A 21,104-nucleotide genomic window follows, 5' to 3' on the forward strand; every position below is an offset into this window, starting at 1 on the left:
ATAACCTTGAATGTTGTAAATCTACACTCGATCTACACTTGGTCAATAGCCTTGAATGTTGTAAATCTACACTCGATCTACACTTGGTCAACAGCCTGAATGTTGTGAATCTACACTCGATCTACACTTGGTCAACAGCCTTGAATGTTGTAAATCTACACTCGATCTACACTTGATCAATAGCCTGAATGTTGTAAATCTACACAATCTACACTTGGTCCATAGCCTTGAACGTTGTAAATCTACACAATCTACACTTGGTCAATAACCTTGAATGTTGTAAATCCACACTCGATCTACACTTGGTCAATAACCTTGAATGTTGTAAATCTACACTCGATCTACACTTGGTCAACAGCCTTGAATGTTGTAAATCTACACTCGATCTACACTTGGTCAATAGCCTTGAATGTTCTAAATCTACACATGGTCAATAACCTTGAATGTTGTAAATCTACACTTGATCAACAGCCTTGAATGTTGTAAATCTACACAATCTACACTTGGTCCATAGCCTTGAATGTTGTAAATCCACACTCGATCTACACTTGGTCAATAACCTTGAATGTTGTAAATCTACACTCGATCTACACTTGGTCAACAGCCTTGAATGTTGTAAATCTACACTCGATCTACACTTGGTCAATAGCCTTGAATGTTCTAAATCTACACATGGTCAATAACCTTGAATGTTGTAAATCTACACTCGATCAACAGCCTTGAATGTTGTAAATCTACACAATCTACACTTGGTCCATAGCCTTGAATGTTGTAAATCTACACTCGATCTACACTTGGTCAATAGCCTGAATGTTGTAAATCTACACAATCTACACTTGGTCAACAGCCTTGAATGTTGTAAATCTACACTCGATCTACACTTGGTCAATAGCCTTGAATGTTGTAAATCTACACAATCTACACTTGGTCCATAGCCTTGAATGTTGTAAATCTACACTCGATCTACACTTGGTCAATAGCCTGAATGTTGTAAATCTACACAATCTACACTTGGTCAACAGCCTTGAATGTTGTAAATCTACACTCGATCTACACTTGGTCAACAGCCTTGAATGTTGTAAATCTACACTCGATCTACACTTGGTCAATAGCCTTGAATGTTGTAAATCTACACTCGATCTACACTTGGTCAATAGCCTTGAATGTTGTGAATCTACACTCGATCTACACTTGGTCAATAACCTTGAATGTTGTAAATCTACACTCGATCTACACTTGGTCCATAGCCTTGAATGTTGTAAATCTACACAATCTACACTTGGCCAATAGCCTTGAATGTTGTAAATCTACACTCGATCTACACTTGTTCAATAGCCTTGAATGTTCTAAATCTACACTTGGTCAATAACCTTGAATGTTGTAAATCTACACAATCTACACTTGGTCAACAGCCTTGAATGTTGTAAATCTACACTCGATCTACACTTGGTCAACAGCCTTGAATGTTGTAAATCTACACTCGATCTACACTTGGTCAACAGCCTTGAATGTTGTAAATCTACACTCGATCTACACTTGGTCAACAGCCTGGAATGTTGTGTCATTTTAAATGATCATTCAAGTACTTCTTAATGGGGTTCCCGGCCTGTACCACCCTCCCAGGCAGCGGGTTCCAGGCTCTCCCACGCTCTGGGAGACATGCGTTTCCCCCAGTCCCTTCTGAGCCTCCTGCCCCTCACCGCAAGGTTAGCCCCCCTTCCTTACGGACTTTTGGCTGAGGGCCACAGCTGCTGTCTATCCACCTTTTCAATACCGCTCATAATCTTATATCCCTCGATCAGGTGTTCCCCCCCCCCCCCCCCCCCCGACATTCTCAGTTCCCAACCTAATCGGATTCTCTCCCTCGCCGTAACGTTCCACTAGACCATAAGACGTAGGAGCAGAATTAGGCCACTCGGCCCATCGGGTCTGCTCCGCCGTTCAATCCTGGCTGATATTTTCTCCTCCCCATTCTCCTGCCTTCTCCCCATAACCCCCGATCCCCCTTATTAATCAAGAACCGATCTATCTCTGTCTTAAAGACACTCAGTGATGTGGCCTCCACAGCCTTCTGCGGCAAAGACTTCCACAGATTCACCTCCCTCTGGCTGAAGAAATTCCTCCTCATCTCTGTTTGAAAGGATCGTCCCTTCGGTCTGAGATTGTGTCCCCTCTGCTTCTAGTTTTTCCTACAAGTGGAAACGTCCTATCCAGGCCGGGCCGTATCCTGTAAGTTTCAATAAGATCCCCCCCCTCATCCTTCTAAACTCCCAACGAGTACAGACCCAGAGTCCTCGGCCATTTCCTCGTACGACAAGCTCTTCGTCCCGGGGATCATTCTTGTGAACCTCTCTCTGGACCCTTTCCAGCACGTCCTTCCTTCGATACGGGGCCCAAAACTGCTCCCGATGCTCCAAATGGGGCCTGAGCCGAGCCTCAGAGGTCCACCCCTGGCCTTGTATTCTCGCCCTCTCGACATGAACGCGAACATTGCCCGTCCGAACCGCCGACTGGACCCTCACGTTAACCGTCAGAGAACCGCGAGCAAGGCTCCCGGGTCCCTCTGTCCTGATTCCCCGGTGTCTCCCCGTGGGAGTCGGTGCCGAGATTCCTGCTTCCAACCTCAGACCGCTCCACATCGCCTTCCATCTGTCCTCTCCGAGCCTGTCCCGATCCTTCTGCAGCCCCCTTGCTAATCAATACTGCCGGCCCCTCTCCAGATCTTGGTGATCTTGCACAGCTCGAACATAGCCTGCCTGCTCAGTGTCGTCCTCAAACCAGGACAGGGCAGAGGCCGGGAATCATCCGGCGATTAACTCCCCTCCTGACCCCCCCCCCCAAAGCCCGTCCACCATCTACAAGGCACAAGTCAGGAGTGTGCTGGAATACTCTCCACTTGCCTGGATGAGTGCAGCTCCAACAACACTCGGGAAGCTCGACACCATCCAGGACAAAGCAGCCCCGCTCGATTGCTCCCCCCCTTCCGCAAACTTTCACTCCCTCCGCCACCGACGCACGGCGGGGACTGAGGGAGGGAGTCCCGGAGTTTGGAGACTGAGGGAGGGAGTCCCGGAGTTTGGAGACTGAGGGAGGGAGTCCCGGAGTTTGGAGACTGAGGGAGGGAGTCCCGGAGTTTGGCGACTGAGGGAGGGAGTCGCGGAGTTTGGGGACTGAGGGAGGGAGTCGCGGAGTTTGGAGACTGAGGGAGGGAGTCCCGGAGTTTGGAGACTGAGGGAGTCGCGGAGTTTGGAGACTGAGGGAGGGAGTCGCGGAGTTTGGAGACTGAGGGAGGGAGTCCCGGAGTTTGGAGACTGAGGGAGGGAGTCCCGGAGTTTGGAGACTGAGGGAGGGAGTCGCGGAGTTTGGAGCCCCAGCAGCTGGAGGCTCCCCGCCCCCCCCTCCGCGTCACCCCCCCACCCCGACTGGGAAATATATCGGCCGCTCCGTCACCTTCGCTGGGGGAAAATCCTGGATCCCTCCCTAGCTGCACTGCGGATGCGCCTACACCTCCAGGACTGGGGCGGTTCAAGGCGGCAGCTCACCCACCCCCTTCCGAAGGGCACCTACGGATGAGCAATAGATACTGGTCCAACCAGCGACGCCCGCAACGGGATAAAAGATTCATTTTTGACTTGTATCCCGAGTCCCTTTTTTGTCCGTCGCTAATGCGGGACCTTGTCGAAGGTTTTTGCTGACATCCAGATATATTACATCAACTACGCTCCCCTGGTCTATACCCCCTGATTAACTTCCATTTGAAAAAGTTAGTCAAATCCGCGCGCGTGCGGGGAGGGAGGGAGGTGGGGAGACAACTCGATGCACCCCGCTCCGATACCTGGTATTGTTCCTGGTTGTAGCCGCATCGACGACAGGCAGCAGCGGACAACATTTCACCGTCGCACGTTACCTGCGCCCAGAGAGAGTAGAGCAGGACACCGAGACTCGCCAGCTTCAGGAACACCAGCCTGCGGAGATCGACACGGGGTCAGCAAGGCAGCGGGCAGGGAGGGAGGGGCTGCCGGAGATAGGAGACCGAGGGAGGGAGTCGCGCAGTTTGGAGGCTGAGGGAGTCGCGGAGTTCGGAGGCTCAGGGAGTCGCGGAGTTTGGAGACTGAGGGAGTCGCGGAGTTTGGAGACTGAGGAAGGGAGTCCCGGAGTTTGGAGACTGAGGGAGGGAGTGTTGGAGTTTGGAGACTGAGGGAGGGAGTCCCGGAGTCTGGAGACTGAGGGAGGGAGTCCCGGAGTTTGGAGACTGAGGGAGGGAGTCCCGGAGTTTGGAGACTGAGGGAGGGAGTCCCGGAGTTTGGGGACTGAGGGAGGGAGTCGCGGAGTTTGGAGACTGAGGGAGTCGCGGAGTTTGGAGACTGAGGGAGGGAGTCACGGAGTTTGGAGACTGAGGGAGGGAGTCCCGGAATTTGGAGACTGAGGGAGGGAGTCCCGGAGTTTGGAGACTGAGGGAGGGGAGACTGAGGGAGGGGAGACTGAGGGAGGGAGTGTTGGAGTTTGGAGACTGAGGGAGGGAGTCCCGGAGTTTGGAGACTGAGGGAGGGAGTCCCGGAGTTTGGAGACTGAGGGAGGGAGTCCCGGAGTTTGGAGACTGAGGGAGTCGCTGAGTTTGGGGACTGAGGGAGGGAGTGTCGGAGTTTGGAGACTGAGGGAGGGAGTCCCGGAGTTTGGAGACTGAGGGAGGGAGTCCCGGAGTTTGGAGACTGAGGGAGGGAGTCGCGGAGTTTGGAGACTGAGGGAGGGAGTCGCGGAGTTTGGAGACTGAGGGAGTCCCGGAGTTTGGAGACTGAGGGAGCGAGTGTTGGAGTTTGGAGACTGAGGGAGGGAGTCCCGGAGTTTGGAGACTGAGGGAGGGAGTGTTGGAGTTTGGAGACTGAGGGAGGGAGTCGCGGAGTTTGGAGAATGAGGGAGGGAGAGTCGGAGTTTGGAGACTGAGGGAGGGAGTCCCGGAGTTTGGAGACTGAGGGAGGGAGTCCCGGAGTTTGGAGAATGAGGGAGGGAGTCCCGGAGTTTGGAGACTGAGGGAGTCCCGGAGTTTGGAGACTGAGGGAGGGAGTGTTGGAGTTTGGAGACTGAGGGAGGGAGTCCCGGAGTTTGGAGACTGAGGGAGGGAGTGTTGGAGTTTGGAGACTGAGTGAGGGAGTCCCGGAGTTTGGAGACTGAGGGAGGGAGTGTCGGAGTTTGGAGACTGAGGGAGGGTGTCCCAGAGTTTGGAGACTGAGGGAGGGAGTCCCGGAGTTTGGAGACTGAGGGAGGGAGTCCCGGAGTTTGGAGGCTGAGGGAGGGAGTCCCGGTGTTTGGAGACTGAGGGAGTCCCGGAGTTTGGAGACTGAGGGAGTCGCGGAGTTTGGAGACTGAGGGAGGGAGTCGCGGAGTTTGGAGACTGAGGGAGGGAGTCCCGGAGTTTGGAGACTGAGGGAGGGAGTCCCGGAGTTTGGAGACTGAGGGAGGTAGTCGCGGAGTTTGGAGACTGAGGGAGGGAGTCACGGAGTTTGGAGACTGAGGGAGGGAGTCCCGGAGTTTGGAGACTGAGGGAGTCGCGGAGTTCGGGGACTGAGGGAGTTTTGGAGTTTGGAGACTGAGGGAGGGAGAGTCGGAGTTTGGAGACTGAGGGAGGGAGTCCCGGAGTTTGGGGACTGAGGGAGGGAGTCGCGGAGTTTGGAGAATGATGGAGGTAGTCGCGGAGTTTGGAGACTGAGGGAGGGAGTCACGGAGTTTGGAGACTGAGGGAGGGAGTCCCGGAGTTTGGAGACTGAGGGAGTCGCGGAGTTCGGGGACTGAGGGAGTTTTGGAGTTTGGAGACTGAGGGAGTTTTGGAGTTTGGAGACTGAGGGAGTTTTGGAGTTTGGAGACTGAGGGAGTCCCGGAGTTTGGAGACTGAGGGAGTCCCGGAGTTTGGAGACTGAGGGAGTCCCGGAGTTTGGAGACTGAGGGAGGGAGTCACGGAGTTTGGAGACTGAGGGAGGGAGTCCCGGAGTTTGGAGACTGAGGGAGGGAGTGTCGGAGTTTGGAGCCTGAGGGAGGGAGTCCCGGAGTTTGGGGACTGAGGGAGGGAGTCGCGGAGTTTGGAGACTGAGGGAGGGAGCCCCGGAGTTTGGAGACTGAGGGAGGGAGTCCCGGAGTTTGGAGACTGAGGGAGGGAGTCCCGGAGTTTGGAGACTGAGGGAGGGAGTGTTGGAGTTTGGAGACTGAGGGAGGGAGTCGCGGAGTTTGGGGACTGAGGGAGGGAGTGTTGGAGTTTGGAGACTGAGGGAGGGAGACCCGGAGTTTGGAGACTGAGGGAGGGAGTCGCGGAGTTTGGAGACTGAGGGAGGGAGTGTTGGAGTTTGGAGACTGAGGGAGGGAGTCCCGGAGTTTGGAGACTGAGGGAGGGAGTGTTGGAGTTTGGAGACTGATGGAGGGAGTGCTGGAGTTTGGAGACTGAGGGAGGGAGTGTTGGAGTTTGGAGACTGAGGGAGGGAGTGTCGGAGTTTGGAGACTGAGGGAGGGAGTGTTGGAGTTTGGAGACTGAGGAAGGGAGTGTTGGAGTTTGGACACTGAGGGAGGGAGTCGCGGAGTTTGGAGACTGAGGGAGGGAGTGTTGGAGTTTGGAGACTGAGGAAGGGAGTGTTGGAGTTTGGAGACTGAGGGAGGGAGTCGCGGAGTTTGGAGACTGAGGGAGGGAGTCCCGGAGTTTGGAGACTGAGGGAGGGAGGGAGTGTTGGAGTTTGGAGACTGAGGAAGGGAGTGTTGGAGTTTGGAGACTGAGGGAGGGAGTCCCGGAGTTTGGAGGCTGAGGTAGGGAGTCCCGGAGTTTGGAGACTGAGGGAGGGAGTCCCGGAGTTTGGAGACTGAGGGAGGGAGTGTCGGAGTTTGGAGACTGAGGGAGGGAGTCGCGGAGTTTGGAGACTGAGGGAGGGAGTGTCGGAGTTTGGAGACTGAGGGAGGGAGTCCCGGAGTTTGGAGACTGAGGGAGGGAGTCCCGGAGTTTGGAGACTGAGGGAGGGAGTCGCGGAGTTTGGGACTGAGGGAGGGAGTCCCGGAGTTTGGAGACTGAGGGAGTGAGTGTTGGAGTTTGGAGGATGAGGGAGGGAGTCCCGGAGTTTGGAGACTGAGGGAGGGAGTCCCGGAGTTTCGAGACGGAGGGAGTCCCGGAGTTTGGAGACTGAGGGAGGGAGTCCCGGAGTTTGGAGACTGAGGGAGGGAGTCGCGGAGTTTGGAGACTGTGGGAGGGAGTCCCGGAGTTTGGAGACTGAGGGAGGGAGTCCCGGAGTTTGGAGACTGAGGGAGGGAGTCGCGGAGTTTGGAGACTGAGGGAGGGAGTCCCGGAGTTTGGAGACTGAGGGAGGGAGTCCCGGAGTTTGGAGACTGAGGGAGGGAGTCCCGGAGTTTGGAGACTGAGGGAGCGAGTGTTGGAGTTTGGAGACTGAGGGAGGGAGTCGCGGAGTTTGGAGACTGAGGGAGGGAGTCCCGGAGTTTGGAGACTGAGGGAGCGAGTGTTGGAGTTTGGAGACTGAGGGAGGGAGTCCCGGAGTTTGGAGACTGAGGGAGGGAGTCGCGGAGTTTGGAGACTGAGGGAGGGAGTCGCGGAGTTTGGAGACTGAGGGAGGGAGTCCCGGAGTTTGGAGACTGAGGGAGGGAGTCGCGGAGTTTGGAGACTGAGGGAGGGAGTCGCGGAGTTTGGAGACTGAGGGAGTCCCGGAGTTTGGAGACTGAGGGAGGGAGTGTTGGAGTTTGGAGACTGAGGGAGCGAGTGTTGGAGTTTGGAGACTGAGGGAGTCCCGGAGATTGGAGACTGAGGGAGGGAGTCCCGGAGTTTGGAGACTGAGGGAGGGAGTGTCGGAGTTTGGAGACTGAGGGAGCGAGTGTTGGAGTTTGGAGACTGAGGGAGGGAGTCCCGGAGTTTGGAGACTGAGGGAGGGAGTGTTGGAGTTTGGAGACTGAGGGAGGGAGTCGCAGAGTTTGGAGAATGAGGGAGGGAGAGTCGGAGTTTGGAGACTGAGGGAGGGAGTCCCGGAGTTTGGAGACTGAGGGAGGGAGTCCCGGAGTTTGGAGAATGAGGGAGGGAGTCCCGGAGTTTGGAGACTGAGGGAGTCCCGGAGTTTGGAGACTGAGGGAGGGAGTGTTGGAGTTTGGAGACTGAGGGAGGGAGTCCCGGAGTTTGGAGACTGAGGGAGGGAGTGTTGGAGTTTGGAGACTGAGGGAGGGAGTCCCGGAGTTTGGAGACTGAGGGAGGGAGTGTCGGAGTTTGGAGACTGAGGGAGGGTGTCCCAGAGTTTGGAGACTGAGGGAGGGAGTCCCGGAGTTTGGAGACTGAGGGAGGGAGTCCCGGAGTTTGGAGGCTGAGGGAGGGAGTCCCGGAGTTTGGAGACTGAGGGAGTCCCGGAGTTTGGAGACTGAGGGAGTCGCGGAGTTTGGAGACTGAGGGAGGGAGTCGCGGAGTTTGGAGACTGAGGGAGGGAGTCCCGGAGTTTGGAGACTGAGGGAGGGAGTCCCGGAGTTTGGAGACTGAGGGAGGTAGTCGCGGAGTTTGGAGACTGAGGGAGGGAGTCACGGAGTTTGGAGACTGAGGGAGGGAGTCCCGGAGTTTGGAGACTGAGGGAGTCGCGGAGTTCGGGGACTGAGGGAGTTTTGGAGTTTGGAGACTGAGGGAGGGAGAGTCGGAGTTTGGAGACTGAGGGAGGGAGTCCCGGAGTTTGGGGACTGAGGGAGGGAGTCGCGGAGTTTGGAGAATGATGGAGGGAGTCACGGAGTTTGGGGACTGAGGGAGGGAGTCGCGGAGTTTGGAGACTGAGGGATGGAGTCCCGGAGTTTGGAGACTGAGGGAGGGTGTCCCGGAGTTTGGAGACTGAGGGAGGGAGTCGCGGAGTTTGGAGACTGAGGGAGGGAGTCACGGAGTTTGGAGACTGAGGGAGGGAGTCCCGGAGTTCGGGGACTGAGGGAGTTTTGGAGTTTGGAGACTGAGGGAGTTTTGGAGTTTGGAGACTGAGGGAGTTTTGGAGTTTGGAGACTGAGGGAGTCCCGGAGTTTGGAGACTGAGGGAGTCCCGGAGTTTGGAGACTGAGGGAGTCCCGGAGTTTGGAGACTGAGGGAGGGAGTCACGGAGTTTGGAGACTGAGGGAGGGAGTCCCGGAGTTTGGAGACTGAGGGAGGGAGTGTCGGAGTTTGGAGCCTGAGGGAGGGAGTCCCGGAGTTTGGAGACTGAGGGAGGGAGTCCCGGAGTTTGGAGACTGAGGGAGGGAGTCCCGGAGTTTGGGGACTGAGGGAGGGAGTCCCGGAGTTTGGAGACTGAGGGAGGGAGTCGCGGAGTTTGGAGACTGAGGGAGGGAGTCGCGGAGTTTGGAGACTGAGGGAGGGAGCCCCGGTGTTTGGAGACTGAGGGAGGGAGTCCCGGAGTTTGGAGACTGAGGGAGGGAGTCCCGGAGTTTGGAGACTGAGGGAGGGAGTGTTGGAGTTTGGAGACTGAGGGAGGGAGTCCCGGAGTTTGGAGACTGAGGGAGGGAGTCGCGGAGTTTGGGGACTGAGGGAGGGAGTGTTGGAGTTTGGAGACTGAGGGAGGGAGACCCGGAGTTTGGAGACTGAGGGAGGGAGTCGCGGAGTTTGGAGACTGAGGGAGGGAGTGTTGGAGTTTGGAGACTGAGGGAGGGAGTGTTGGAGTTTGGAGACGGAGGGAGGGAGTCCCGGAGTTTGGAGACTGAGGGAGGGAGTGTTGGAGTTTGGAGACTGAGGGAGGGAGTCCCGGAGTTTGGAGACTGAGGGAGGGAGTGTTGGAGTTTGGAGACTGATGGAGGGAGTGCTGGAGTTTGGAGACTGAGGGAGGGAGTGTTGGAGTTTGGAGACTGAGGGAGGGAGTGTCGGAGTTTGGAGACTGAGGGAGGGAGTGTTGGAGTTTGGAGACTGAGGAAGGGAGTGTTGGAGTTTGGACACTGAGGGAGGGAGTCGCGGAGTTTGGAGACTGAGGGAGGGAGTGTTGGAGTTTGGAGACTGAGGAAGGGAGTGTTGGAGTTTGGAGACTGAGGGAGGGAGTCCCGGAGTTTGGAGACTGAGGGAGGGAGTCGCAGAGTTTGGAGACTGAGGGAGGGAGTCGCGGAGTTTGGGGACTGAGGGAGGGAGTCCGGAGTTTGGAGACTGAGGGAGGGACTCGCGGAGTTTGGAGACTGAGGGGGGGAGTCGCGGAGTTTGGGGACCGAGGGAGGGAGTCCCGGAGTTTGGAGACTGAGGGAGGGAGTCCCGGAGTTTGGAGACTGAGGGAGGGAGTGTTGGAGTTTGGAGACTGAGGAAGGGAGTGTTGGAGTTTGGAGACTGAGGGAGGGAGTCCCGGAGTTTGGAGGCTGAGGGAGGGAGTGTCGGAGTTTGGAGGACTGAGGGAGGGAGTCGCGGAGTTTGGACACTGAGGGAGGGAGTCGCGGAGTTTGGAGTCTGAGGGAGGGAGTGTCGGAGTTTGCAGACTGAGGGAGGGAGTGTCGGAGTTTGGAGACTGAGGGAGGGAGTCCCGGAGTTTGGAGACTGAGGGAGGGAGTCCCGGAGTTGGAGACTGAGGGAGGGAGTCGCGGAGTTTGGGACTGAGGGAGGGAGTCCCGGAGTTTGGAGACTGAGGGAGTGAGTGTTGGAGTTTGGAGGATGAGGGAGGGAGTCCCGGAGTTTGGAGACTGAGGGAGGAGTCGCGGTGTTTGGAGACTGAGGGAGGGAGTCCCCGGAGTTTGGAGACTGAGGGAGGGAGTCCCGGAGTTTGGAGACTGAGGGAGGGAGTCCCGGAGTTTGGGGACTGAGGGAGGGAGTGTCGGAGTTTGGGGACTGAGGGAGGGAGTCCCGGAGTTTGGAGACGGAGGGAGGGAGTCCCGGAGTTTGGAGACTGAGGGAGGGAGTGTTGGAGTTTGGAGACTGAGGGAGGGAGTGTTGGAGTTTGGAGACTGAGGGAGGGAGTGTTGGAGTTTGGAGACTGAGGGAGGGAGTCGCGGAGTTTGGAGACTGAGGGAGGGAGTGTCGGAGTTTGGAGACTGAGGGAGGGAGTCCCGGAGTTTGGAGACTGAGGGAGGGAGTCTCGGAGTTTGGAGACTGAGGGAGGAGTGTTGGAGTTTGGAGACTGAGGGAGGGAGTCGCGGAGTTTGGAGACTGAGGGAGGGAGTGTTGGAGTTTGGAGACGGAGGGAGGGAGTCCCGGAGTTTGGAGACTGAGGGAGGGAGTGTTGGAGTTTGGAGACTGAGGGAGGGAGTCGCGGAGTTTGGAGACTGAGGGAGGGAGTGTTGGAGTTTGGAGACGGAGGGAGGGAGTCCCGGAGTTTGGAGACTGAGGGAGGGAGTGTCGGAGTTTGGAGACTGAGGGAGGGAGTGTTGGAGTTTGGAGACTGAGGGAGGGAGTGTCGGAGTTTGGAGACTGAGGGAGGGAGTGTTGGAGTTTGGAGACTGAGGGAGGGAGTCGCGGGGTTTGGAGACTGAGGGAGGGAGTCCCGGAGTTTGGAGACTGAGGGAGGGAGTCCCGGAGTTTGGAGACTGAGGGAGGGAGTCCCGGAGTTGGAGACTGAGGGAGGGAGTCTCGGAGTTTGGAGACGGAGGGAGGGAGTCGCGGAGTTTGGAGACTGAGGGAGGGAGTCCCGGAGTTTGGAGACTGAGGGAGGGGAGTCCCGGAGTTTGGAGACTGAGGGAGGGAGTGCTGGAGCTGGGAGACTGAGGGAGGGAGTCCCGGAGTTTGGGGACTGAGGGAGGGAGTGTCGGAGTTTGGAGACGGAGGGAGGGAGTCGCGGAGTTTGGAGACTGAGGGAGGGAGTCCCGGAGTTTGGAGACTGAGGGAGGGAGTGTTGGAGTTTGGAGACTGAGGGAGGGGAGTGTTGGAGTTTGGGGACTGAGGGAGGGAGTCCCGGAGTTTGGGGACTGAGGGAGGGAGTCCCGGAGTTTGGGGACTGAGGGAGGGAGTCCCGGAGTTTTGGAGACTGAGGGAGGGAGTGTTGGAGTTTGGAGACGGAGGGAGGGAGTCCCGGAGTTTGGAGGCTGAGGGAGGGAGTGTTGGAGTTTGGAGACTGAGGGAGGGAGTGTCGGAGTTTGGAGACTGAGGGAGGGAGTCCCGGAGTTTGGAGACTGAGGGAGGGAATCCGGAGTTTGGAGATTGAAGGAGGGAGTGTTGGAGTTTGGAGACTGAGGGAGGGAGTCCCGGAGTTTGGAGACTGAGTGAGGGAGTCCCGGAGTTTGGAGACTGAGGGAGGGAGTCGCGGAGTTTGGGACTGAGGGAGGGAGTCCCGGAGTTTGGAGACTGAGGGAGGGAGTGTTGGAGTTTGGAGACTGAGGGAGGGAGTGTTGGAGTTTGGAGACTGAGGGAGGGAGTGTTGGAGTTTGGAGTCTGAGGGAGGGAGTCGCAGAGTTTGGACACTGAGGGAGGGAGTCCCGGAGTTTGGAGACTGAGGGAGGGAGTCCCGGAGTTTGGAGACTGAGGGAGGGAGTCCCGGAGTTTGGAGACTGAGGGAGGGAGTCCCGGAGTTTTGGAGACTGAGGGAGGGAGTCGCGGAGTTTGGAGACTGAGGGAGGGAGTGTCGGAGTTTGGAGGACTGAGGGAGGGAGTCACGGAGTTTGGAGAGACTGAGGGAGGGAGTCCCGGAGTTTGGAGACTGAGGGAGGGAGTCGCGGAGTTTGGGGACTGAGGGAGGGAGTCCCGGAGTTTGGAGACTGAGGGAGTGAGTGTTGGAGTTTGGAGGATGAGGGAGGGAGTCCCGGAGTTTGGAGACTGAGGGAGGGAGTCCCGGAGTTTCGAGACGGAGGGAGTCCCGGAGTTTGGAGACTGAGGGAGGGAGTCCCGGAGTTTGGAGACTGAGGGAGGGAGTCGCGGAGTTTGGAGACTGTGGAGGGAGTCCCGGAGTTTGGAGACTGAGGGAGGGAGTCCCGGAGTTTGGAGACTGAGGGAGGGAGTCGCGGAGTTTGGAGACTGAGGGAGGGAGTCCCGGAGTTTGGAGACTGAGGGAGGGAGTCCCGGAGTTTGGAGACTGAGGGAGGGAGTCCCGGAGTTTGGAGACTGAGGGAGCGAGTGTTGGAGTTTGGAGACTGAGGGAGGGAGTCGCGGAGTTTGGAGACTGAGGGAGGGAGTCCCGGAGTTTGGAGACTGAGGGAGCGAGTGTTGGAGTTTGGAGACTGAGGGAGGGAGTCCGGAGTTTGGAGACTGAGGGAGGGAGTCGCGGAGTTTGGAGACTGAGGGAGGGAGTCGCGGAGTTTGGAGACTGAGGGAGGGAGTCCGGAGTTTGGAGACTGAGGGAGGGAGTCGCGGAGTTTGGAGACTGAGGGAGGGAGTCGCGGAGTTTGGAGACTGAGGGAGTCCCGGAGTTTGGAGACTGAGGAGGGAGTGTTGGAGTTTGGAGACTGAGGGAGCGAGTGTTGGAGTTTGGAGACTGAGGGAGTCCCGGAGATTGGAGACTGAGGGAGGGAGTCCCGGAGTTTGGAGACTGAGGGAGGGAGTGTCGGAGTTTGGAGACTGAGGGAGCGAGTGTTGGAGTTTGGAGACTGAGGGAGGGAGTCCCGGAGTTTGGAGACTGAGGGAGGGAGTGTTGAGTTTGGAGACTGAGGGAGGGAGTCGCAGAGTTTGGAGAATGAGGGAGGGAGAGTCGGAGTTTGGAGACTGAGGGAGGGAGTCCCGGAGTTTGGAGACTGAGGGAGGGAGTCCCGGAGTTTGGAGAATGAGGGAGGGAGTCCCGGAGTTTGGAGACTGAGGGAGTCCCGGAGTTTGGAGACTGAGGGAGGGAGTGTTGGAGTTTGGAGACTGAGGAGGGAGTCCCGGAGTTTGGAGACTGAGGGAGGGAGTGTTGGAGTTTGGAGACTGAGGGAGGGAGTCCCGGAGTTTGGAGACTGAGGGAGGGAGTGTCGGAGTTTGGAGACTGAGGGAGGGTGTCCCAGAGTTTGGAGACTGAGGGAGGGAGTCCCGGAGTTTGGAGACTGAGGGAGGGAGTCCCGGAGTTTGGAGGCTGAGGGAGGGAGTCCCGGAGTTTGGAGACTGAGGGAGTCCCGGAGTTTGGAGACTGAGGGAGTCGCGGAGTTTGGAGACTGAGGGAGGGAGTCGCGGAGTTTGGAGACTGAGGGAGGAGTCCCGGAGTTTGGAGACTGAGGGAGGGAGTCCGGAGTTTGGAGACTGAGGGAGGTAGTCGCGGAGTTTGGAGACTGAGGGAGGGAGTCACGGAGTTTGGAGACTGAGGGAGGGAGTCCCGGAGTTTGGAGACTGAGGGAGTCGCGGAGTTCGGGGACTGAGGGAGTTTTGGAGTTTGGAGACTGAGGGAGGGAGAGTCGGAGTTTGGAGACTGAGGGAGGGAGTCCCGGAGTTTGGGGACTGAGGGAGGGAGTCGCGGAGTTTGGAGAATGATGGAGGTAGTCGCGGAGTTTGGAGACTGAGGGAGGGAGTCACGGAGTTTGGAGACTGAGGGAGGGAGTCCCGGAGTTCGGGGACTGAGGGAGTTTTGGAGTTTGGAGACTGAGGGAGTTTTGGAGTTTGGAGACTGAGGGAGTTTTGGAGTTTGGAGACTGAGGGAGTCCCGGAGTTTGGAGACTGAGGGAGTCCCGGAGTTTGGAGACTGAGGGAGTCCCGGAGTTTGGAGACTGAGGGAGGGAGTCACGGAGTTTGGAGACTGAGGGAGGGAGTCCCGGAGTTTGGAGACTGAGGGAGGGAGTGTCGGAGTTTGGAGCCTGAGGGAGGGAGTCCCGGAGTTTGGAGACTGAGGGGAGGGAGTCCCGGAGTTTGGAGACTGAGGGAGGGAGTCCCGGAGTTTGGGGACTGAGGGAGGGAGTCCCGGAGTTTGGAGACTGAGGGAGGGAGTCGCGGAGTTTGGAGACTGAGGGAGGGAGTCGCGGAGTTTGGAGACTGAGGGAGGGAGCCCGGTGTTTGGAGACTGAGGGAGGGAGTCCCGGAGTTTGGAGACTGAGGGAGGGAGTCCCGGAGTTTTGGAGACTGAGGGAGGGAGTGTTGGAGTTTGGAGACTGAGGGAGGGAGTCCCGGAGTTTGGAGACTGAGGGAGGGAGTCGCGGAGTTTGGGGACTGAGGGAGGGAGTGTTGGAGTTTGGAGACTGAGGGAGGGAGACCCGGAGTTTGGAGACTGAGGGAGGGAGTCGCGGAGTTTGGAGACTGAGGGAGGGAGTGTTGGAGTTTGGAGACTGAGGGAGGGAGTGTTGGAGTTTGGAGACGGAGGGAGGGAGTCCCGGAGTTTGGAGACTGAGGGAGGGAGTGTTGGAGTTTGGAGACTGAGGGAGGGAGTCCCGGAGTTTGGAGACTGAGGGAGGGAGTGTTGGAGTTTGGAGACTGATGGAGGGAGTGCTGGAGTTTGGAGACTGAGGGAGGGAGTGTTGGAGTTTGGAGACTGAGGGAGGGAGTGTCGGAGTTTGGAGACTGAGGGAGGGAGTGTTGGAGTTTGGAGACTGAGGAAGGGAGTGTTGGAGTTTGGACACTGAGGGAGGGAGTCGCGGAGTTTGGAGACTGAGGGAGGGAGTGTTGGAGTTTGGAGACTGAGGAAGGGAGTGTTGGAGTTTGGAGACTGAGGGAGGGAGTCCCGGAGTTTGGAGACTGAGGGAGGGAGTCGCAGAGTTTGGAGACTGAGGGAGGGAGTCGCGGAGTTTGGGGACTGAGGGAGGGAGTCCCGGAGTTTGGAGACTGAGGGAGGGACTCGCGGAGTTTGGAGACTGAGGGGGGGAGTCGCGGAGTTTGGGGACCGAGGGAGGGAGTCCCGGAGTTTGGAGACTGAGGGAGGGAGTCCCGGAGTTTGGAGACTGAGGGAGGGAGTGTTGGAGTTTGGAGACTGAGGAAGGGAGTGTTGGAGTTTGGAGACTGAGGGAGGGAGTCCCGGAGTTTGGAGGCTGAGGGAGGGAGTGTCGGAGTTTGGAGACTGAGGGAGGGAGTCGCGGAGTTTGGACACTGAGGGAGGGAGTCGCGGAGTTTGGAGTCTGAGGGAGGGAGTGTCGGAGTTTGCAGACTGAGGGAGGGAGTGTCGGAGTTTGGAGACTGAGGGAGGGAGTCCCGGAGTTTGGAGACTGAGGGAGGGAGTCCCGGAGTTTGGAGACTGAGGGAGGGAGTCGCGGAGTTTGGGACTGAGGGAGGGAGTCCCGGAGTTTGGAGACTGAGGGAGTGAGTGTTGGAGTTTGGAGGATGAGGAGGGAGTCCCGGAGTTTGGAGACTGAGGGAGGGAGTCGCGGTGTTTGGAGACTGAGGGAGGGAGTCCCGGAGTTTGGAGACTGAGGGAGGGAGTCCCGGAGTTTGGAGACTGAGGGAGGGAGTCCCGGAGTTTGGGGACTGAGGGAGGGAGTGTCGGAGTTTGGGGACTGAGGGAGGGAGTCCCGGAGTTTGGAGACGGAGGGAGGGAGTCCCGGAGTTTGGAGACTGAGGGAGGGAGTGTTGGAGTTTGGAGACTGAGGGAGGGAGTGTTGGAGTTTGGAGACGGAGGGAGGGAGTCCCGGAGTTTGGAGACTGAGGGAGGGAGTGTTGGAGTTTGGAGGACTGAGGGAGGGAGTGTTGGAGTTTGGAGACTGAGGGAGGGAGTCGCGGAGTTTGGAGACTGAGGGAGGGAGTGTCGGAGTTTGGAGACTGAGGGAGGGAGTCCCGGAGTTTGGAGACTGAGGGAGGGAGTCCCGGAGTTTGGAGACTGAGGGAGGGAGTCTCGGAGTTTGGAGACTGAGGGAGGGAGTGTTGGAGTTTGGAGACTGAGGGAGGGAGTCGCGGAGTTTGGAGACTGAGGGAGGGAGTGTTGGAGTTTGGAGACGGAGGGAGGGAGTCCCGGAGTTTGGAGACTGAGGGAGGGAGTGTTGGAGTTTGGAGACTGAGGGAGGGAGTCGCGGAGTTTGGAGACTGAGGGAGGGAGTGTTGGAGTTTGGAGACGGAGGGAGGGAGTCGCGGAGTTTGGAGACTGAGGGAGGGGAGTGTTGGAGTTTGGAGACGGAGGGAGGGAGTCCCGGAGTTTGGAGACTGAGGGAGGGAGTGTCGGAGTTTGGAGACTGAGGGAGGGAGTGTTGGAGTTTGGAGACTGAGGGAGGGAGTGTCGGAGTTTGGAGACTGAGGGAGGGAGTGTTGGAGTTTGGAGACTGAGGGAGGGAGTCGCGGGTTTGGAGACTGAGGGAGGGAGTCCCGGAGTTTGGAGACTGAGGGAGGGAGTCCGAGTTTGGAGACTGAGGGAGGGAGTCCCGGAGTTTGGAGACTGAGGGAGGGAGTCTCGGAGTTTGGAGACGGAGGGAGGGAGTCGCGGAGTTTGGAGACTGAGGGAGGGAGTCCCGGAGTTTGGAGACTGAGGGAGGGAGTCCCGGAGTTTGGGGACTGAGGGAGGGAGTGTCGGAGTTTGGAGACGGAGGGAGGGAGTCGCGGAGTTTGGAGACTGAGGGAGGGAGTCCCGGAGTTTGGAGACTGAGGGAGGGAGTGTTGGAGTTTGGAGACTGAGGGAGGGAGTGTTGGAGTTTGGGGACTGAGGGAGGGAGTCCCGGAGTTTGGGGACTGAGGGAGGGAGTCCCGGAGTTTGGGGACTGAGGAGGGAGTCCCGGAGTTTGGAGACTGAGGGAGGGAGTGTTGGAGTTTGGAGACGGAGGGAGGGAGTCCCGGAGTTTGGAGGCTGAGGGAGGGAGTGTTGGAGTTTGGAGACTGAGGGAGGGAGTGTCGGAGTTTGGAGACTGAGGGAGGGAGTCCCGGAGTTTGGAGACTGAGGGAGGGAGCCCCGGAGTTTGGAGATTGAAGGAGGGAGTGTTGGAGTTTGGAGACTGAGGGAGGGAGTCCCGGAGTTTGGAGACTGAGTGAGGGAGTCCCGGAGTTTGGAGACTGAGGGAGTGAGTCGCAGAGTTTGGAGACTGAGGGAGCGAGTCGCGGAGTTTGGAGACTGAGGGAGGGAGTCCGGAGTTTGGAGACTGAGGGAGGGAGTCCCGGAGTTTGGGGACTGAGGGAGGGAGTCCCGGAGTTTGGAGACTGAGGGAGGGAGTGTTGGAGTTTGGAGACTGAGGGAGGGAGTGTTGGAGTTTGGAGACTGAGGGAGGGAGTGTTGGAGTTTGGAGACTGAGGGAGGGAGTCCCGGAGTTTGGAGACTGAGGGAGGGAGTGTTGGAGTTTGGAGTCTGAGGGAGGGAGTCGCAGAGTTTGGACACTGAGGGAGGGAGTCCCGGAGTTTGGAGACTGAGGGAGGGAGTCCCGGAGTTTGGAGACTGAGGGAGGGAGTGTCGGAGTTTGGAGCCTGAGGGAGGGAGTCCCGGAGTTTGGAGACTGAGGGAGGGAGTCCCGGAGTTTGGAGACTGAGGGAGGGAGTCCCGGAGTTTGGGGACTGAGGGAGGGAGTCCCGGAGTTTGGAGACTGAGGGAGGAGTCGCGGAGTTTGGAGACTGAGGGAGGGAGTCGCGGAGTTTGGAGACTGAGGGAGGGAGCCCCGGTGTTTGGAGACTGAGGGAGGGAGTCCCGGAGTTTGGAGACTGAGGGAGGGAGTCCCGGAGTTTGGAGACTGAGGGAGGGAGTGTGGAGTTTGGAGACTGAGGGAGGGAGTCCCGGAGTTTGGAGACTGAGGGAGGGAGTCGCGGAGTTGGGGACTGAGGGAGGGAGTGTTGGAGTTTGGAGACTGAGGGAGGGAGACCCGGAGTTTTGGAGACTGAGGGAGGGAGTCGCGGAGTTTGGAGACTGAGGGAGGGAGTGTTGGAGTTTGGAGACTGAGGGAGGGAGTGTTGGAGTTTGGAGACGGAGGGAGGGAGTCCCGGAGTTTGGAGACTGAGGGAGGGAGTGTTGGAGTTTGGAGACTGAGGGAGGGAGTCCCGGAGTTTGGAGACTGAGGGAGGGAGTGTTGGAGTTTGGAGACTGATGGAGGGAGTGCTGGAGTTTGGAGACTGAGGGAGGGAGTGTTGGAGTTTGGAGACTGAGGGAGGGAGTGTCGGAGTTTGGAGACTGAGGGAGGGAGTGTTGGAGTTTGGAGACTGAGGAAGGGAGTGTTGGAGTTTGGACACTGAGGGAGGGAGTCGCGGAGTTTGGAGACTGAGGGAGGGAGTGTTGGAGTTTGGAGACTGAGGAAGGGAGTGTTGGAGTTTGGAGACTGAGGGAGGGAGTCCCGGAGTTTGGAGACTGAGGGAGGGAGTCGCAGAGTTTGGAGACTGAGGGAGGGAGTCGCGGAGTTTGGGGACTGAGGGAGGGAGTCCCGGAGTTTGGAGACTGAGGGAGGGAGTCCCGGAGTTTGGGACTGAGGGAGGGAGTCCCGGAGTTTGGAGACTGAGGGAGGGAGTCCCGGAGTTTGGAGACTGAGGGAGGGAGTGTTGGAGTTTGGAGACTGAGGAAGGGAGTGTTGGAGTTTGGAGACTGAGGGAGGGAGTCCCGGAGTTTGGAGGCTGAGGGAGGGAGTGTCGGAGTTTGAGACTGAGGGAGGGAGTCGCGGAGTTTGGACACTGAGGGAGGGAGTCGCGGAGTTTGGAGTCTGAGGGAGGGAGTGTCGGAGTTTGCAGACTGAGGGAGGGAGTGTCGGAGTTTGAGACTGAGGGAGGGAGTCCCGGAGTTTGGAGACTGAGGGAGGGAGTCCCGGAGTTTGGAGACTGAGGGAGGGAGTCGCGGAGTTTGGGACTGAGGGAGGGAGTCCCGGAGTTTGGAGACTGAGGGAGTGAGTGTTGGAGTTTGGAGGATGAGGGAGGGAGTCCCGGAGTTTGGAGACTGAGGGAGGGAGTCGCGGTGTTTGGAGACTGAGGGAGGGAGTGTTGGAGTTTAGAGACTGAGGGAGGGAGTCCCGGAGTTTGGAGACTGAGGGAGGGAGTGTTGGAGTTTAGAGACTGAGGGAGGGAGTCCCGGAGTTTGGAGACTGAGGGAGGGAGTGTTGGAGTTTAGAGACTGAGGGAGGGAGTCGCGGAGTTTGGAGAGTGAGGGAGGGAGTCCCGGAGTTTGGAGACTGAGGGAGGGAGTGTTTGAGTTTGGGGACTGAGGGAGGGAGTCCCGGAGTTTGGAGACTGAGGGAGGGAGTCCCGGGAGTTTGGAGACTGAGGGAGGGAGTCCCGGAGTTTGGGGACTGAGGGAGGGAGTGTCGGAGTTTGGGGACTGAGGGAGGGAGTCCCGGAGTTTGGAGACGGAGGGAGGGAGTCCCGGAGTTTGGAGACTGAGGGAGGGAGTGTTGGAGTTTGGAGACTGAGGGAGGGAGTGTTGGAGTTTGGAGACGGAGGGAGGGAGTCCCGGAGTTTGGAGACTGAGGGAGGGAGTGTTGGAGTTTGGAGACTGAGGGAGGGGAGTGTTGGAGTTTGGAGACTGAGGGAGGGAGTCGCGGAGTTTGGAGACTGAGGGAGGAGTGTCGGAGTTTGGAGACTGAGGGAGGGAGTCCCGGAGTTTGGGAGACTGAGGGAGGGAGTCCCGGAGTTTGGAGACTGAGGGAGGGAGTCTCGGAGTTTGGAGACTGAGGGAGGGAGTGTTGGAGTTTGGAGACTGAGGGAGGGAGTCGCGGAGTTTGGAGACTGAGGGAGGGAGTGTTGGAGTTTGGAGACGGAGGGAGGGAGTCCCGGAGTTTGGAGACTGAGGGAGGGAGTGTTGGAGTTTGGAGACTGAGGGAGGGAGTCGCGGAGTTTGGAGACTGAGGGAGGGAGTGTTGGAGTTTGGAGACGGAGGGAGGGAGTCGCGGAGTTTGGAGACTGAGGGAGGGAGTGTTGGAGTTTGGAGACGGAGGGAGGGAGTCCCGGAGTTTGGAGACTGAGGGAGGGAGTGTCGGAGTTTGGAGACTGAGGGAGGGAGTGTTGGAGTTTGGAGACTGAGGGAGGGAGTGTCGGAGTTTGGAGACTGAGGGAGGGGAGTGTTGGAGTTTGGAGACTGAGGGAGGGAAGTCGCGGGGTTTGGAGACTGAGGGAGGGAGTCCCGGAGTTTGGAGACTGAGGGAGGGAGTCCGGAGTTTGGAGACTGAGGGAGGGAGTCCCGGAGTTTGGAGACTGAGGGAGGGAGTCTCGGAGTTTGGAGACGGAGGGAGGGAGTCGCGGAGTTTGGAGACTGAGGAGGGAGGAGTCCCGGAGTTTGGAGACTGAGGGAGGGAGTGTTGGAGTTTGGAGACTGAGGGAGGGAGTCGCGGAGTTTGGAGACTGAGGGAGGGAGTCCCGGAGTTTGGGGACTGAGGGAGGGAGTGTCGGAGTTTGGAGACGGAGGGAGGGAGTCGCGGAGTTTGGAGACTGAGGGAGGGAGTCCCGGAGTTTGGAGACTGAGGGAG

The 21,104-nt window shown here is 58.2% G+C and overlaps 1 protein-coding gene across 1 annotated transcript in view; it reads right to left on the minus strand.

The window, feature by feature from the left end:
- The window catches only part of LOC140407549 (transmembrane channel-like protein 7), a gene marked incomplete at its 5' end in the record, with an annotated part of 34,435 nt that overhangs the window by 11,051 nt on the left and 2,280 nt on the right, over positions 1-21,104 (minus strand). The window contains one exon of the mRNA XM_072494947.1: positions 3,836-3,965. Within this exon, the coding sequence (XP_072351048.1) occupies positions 3,836-3,965 (130 nt within the window). The remainder of the gene's footprint in view (positions 1-3,835; positions 3,966-21,104) is intronic.

This window comes from Scyliorhinus torazame, unplaced genomic scaffold (genome assembly GCF_047496885.1).
Source record: "Scyliorhinus torazame isolate Kashiwa2021f unplaced genomic scaffold, sScyTor2.1 scaffold_1584, whole genome shotgun sequence".
In the NCBI taxonomy this organism is placed as follows: domain Eukaryota; kingdom Metazoa; phylum Chordata; class Chondrichthyes; order Carcharhiniformes; family Scyliorhinidae; genus Scyliorhinus; species Scyliorhinus torazame.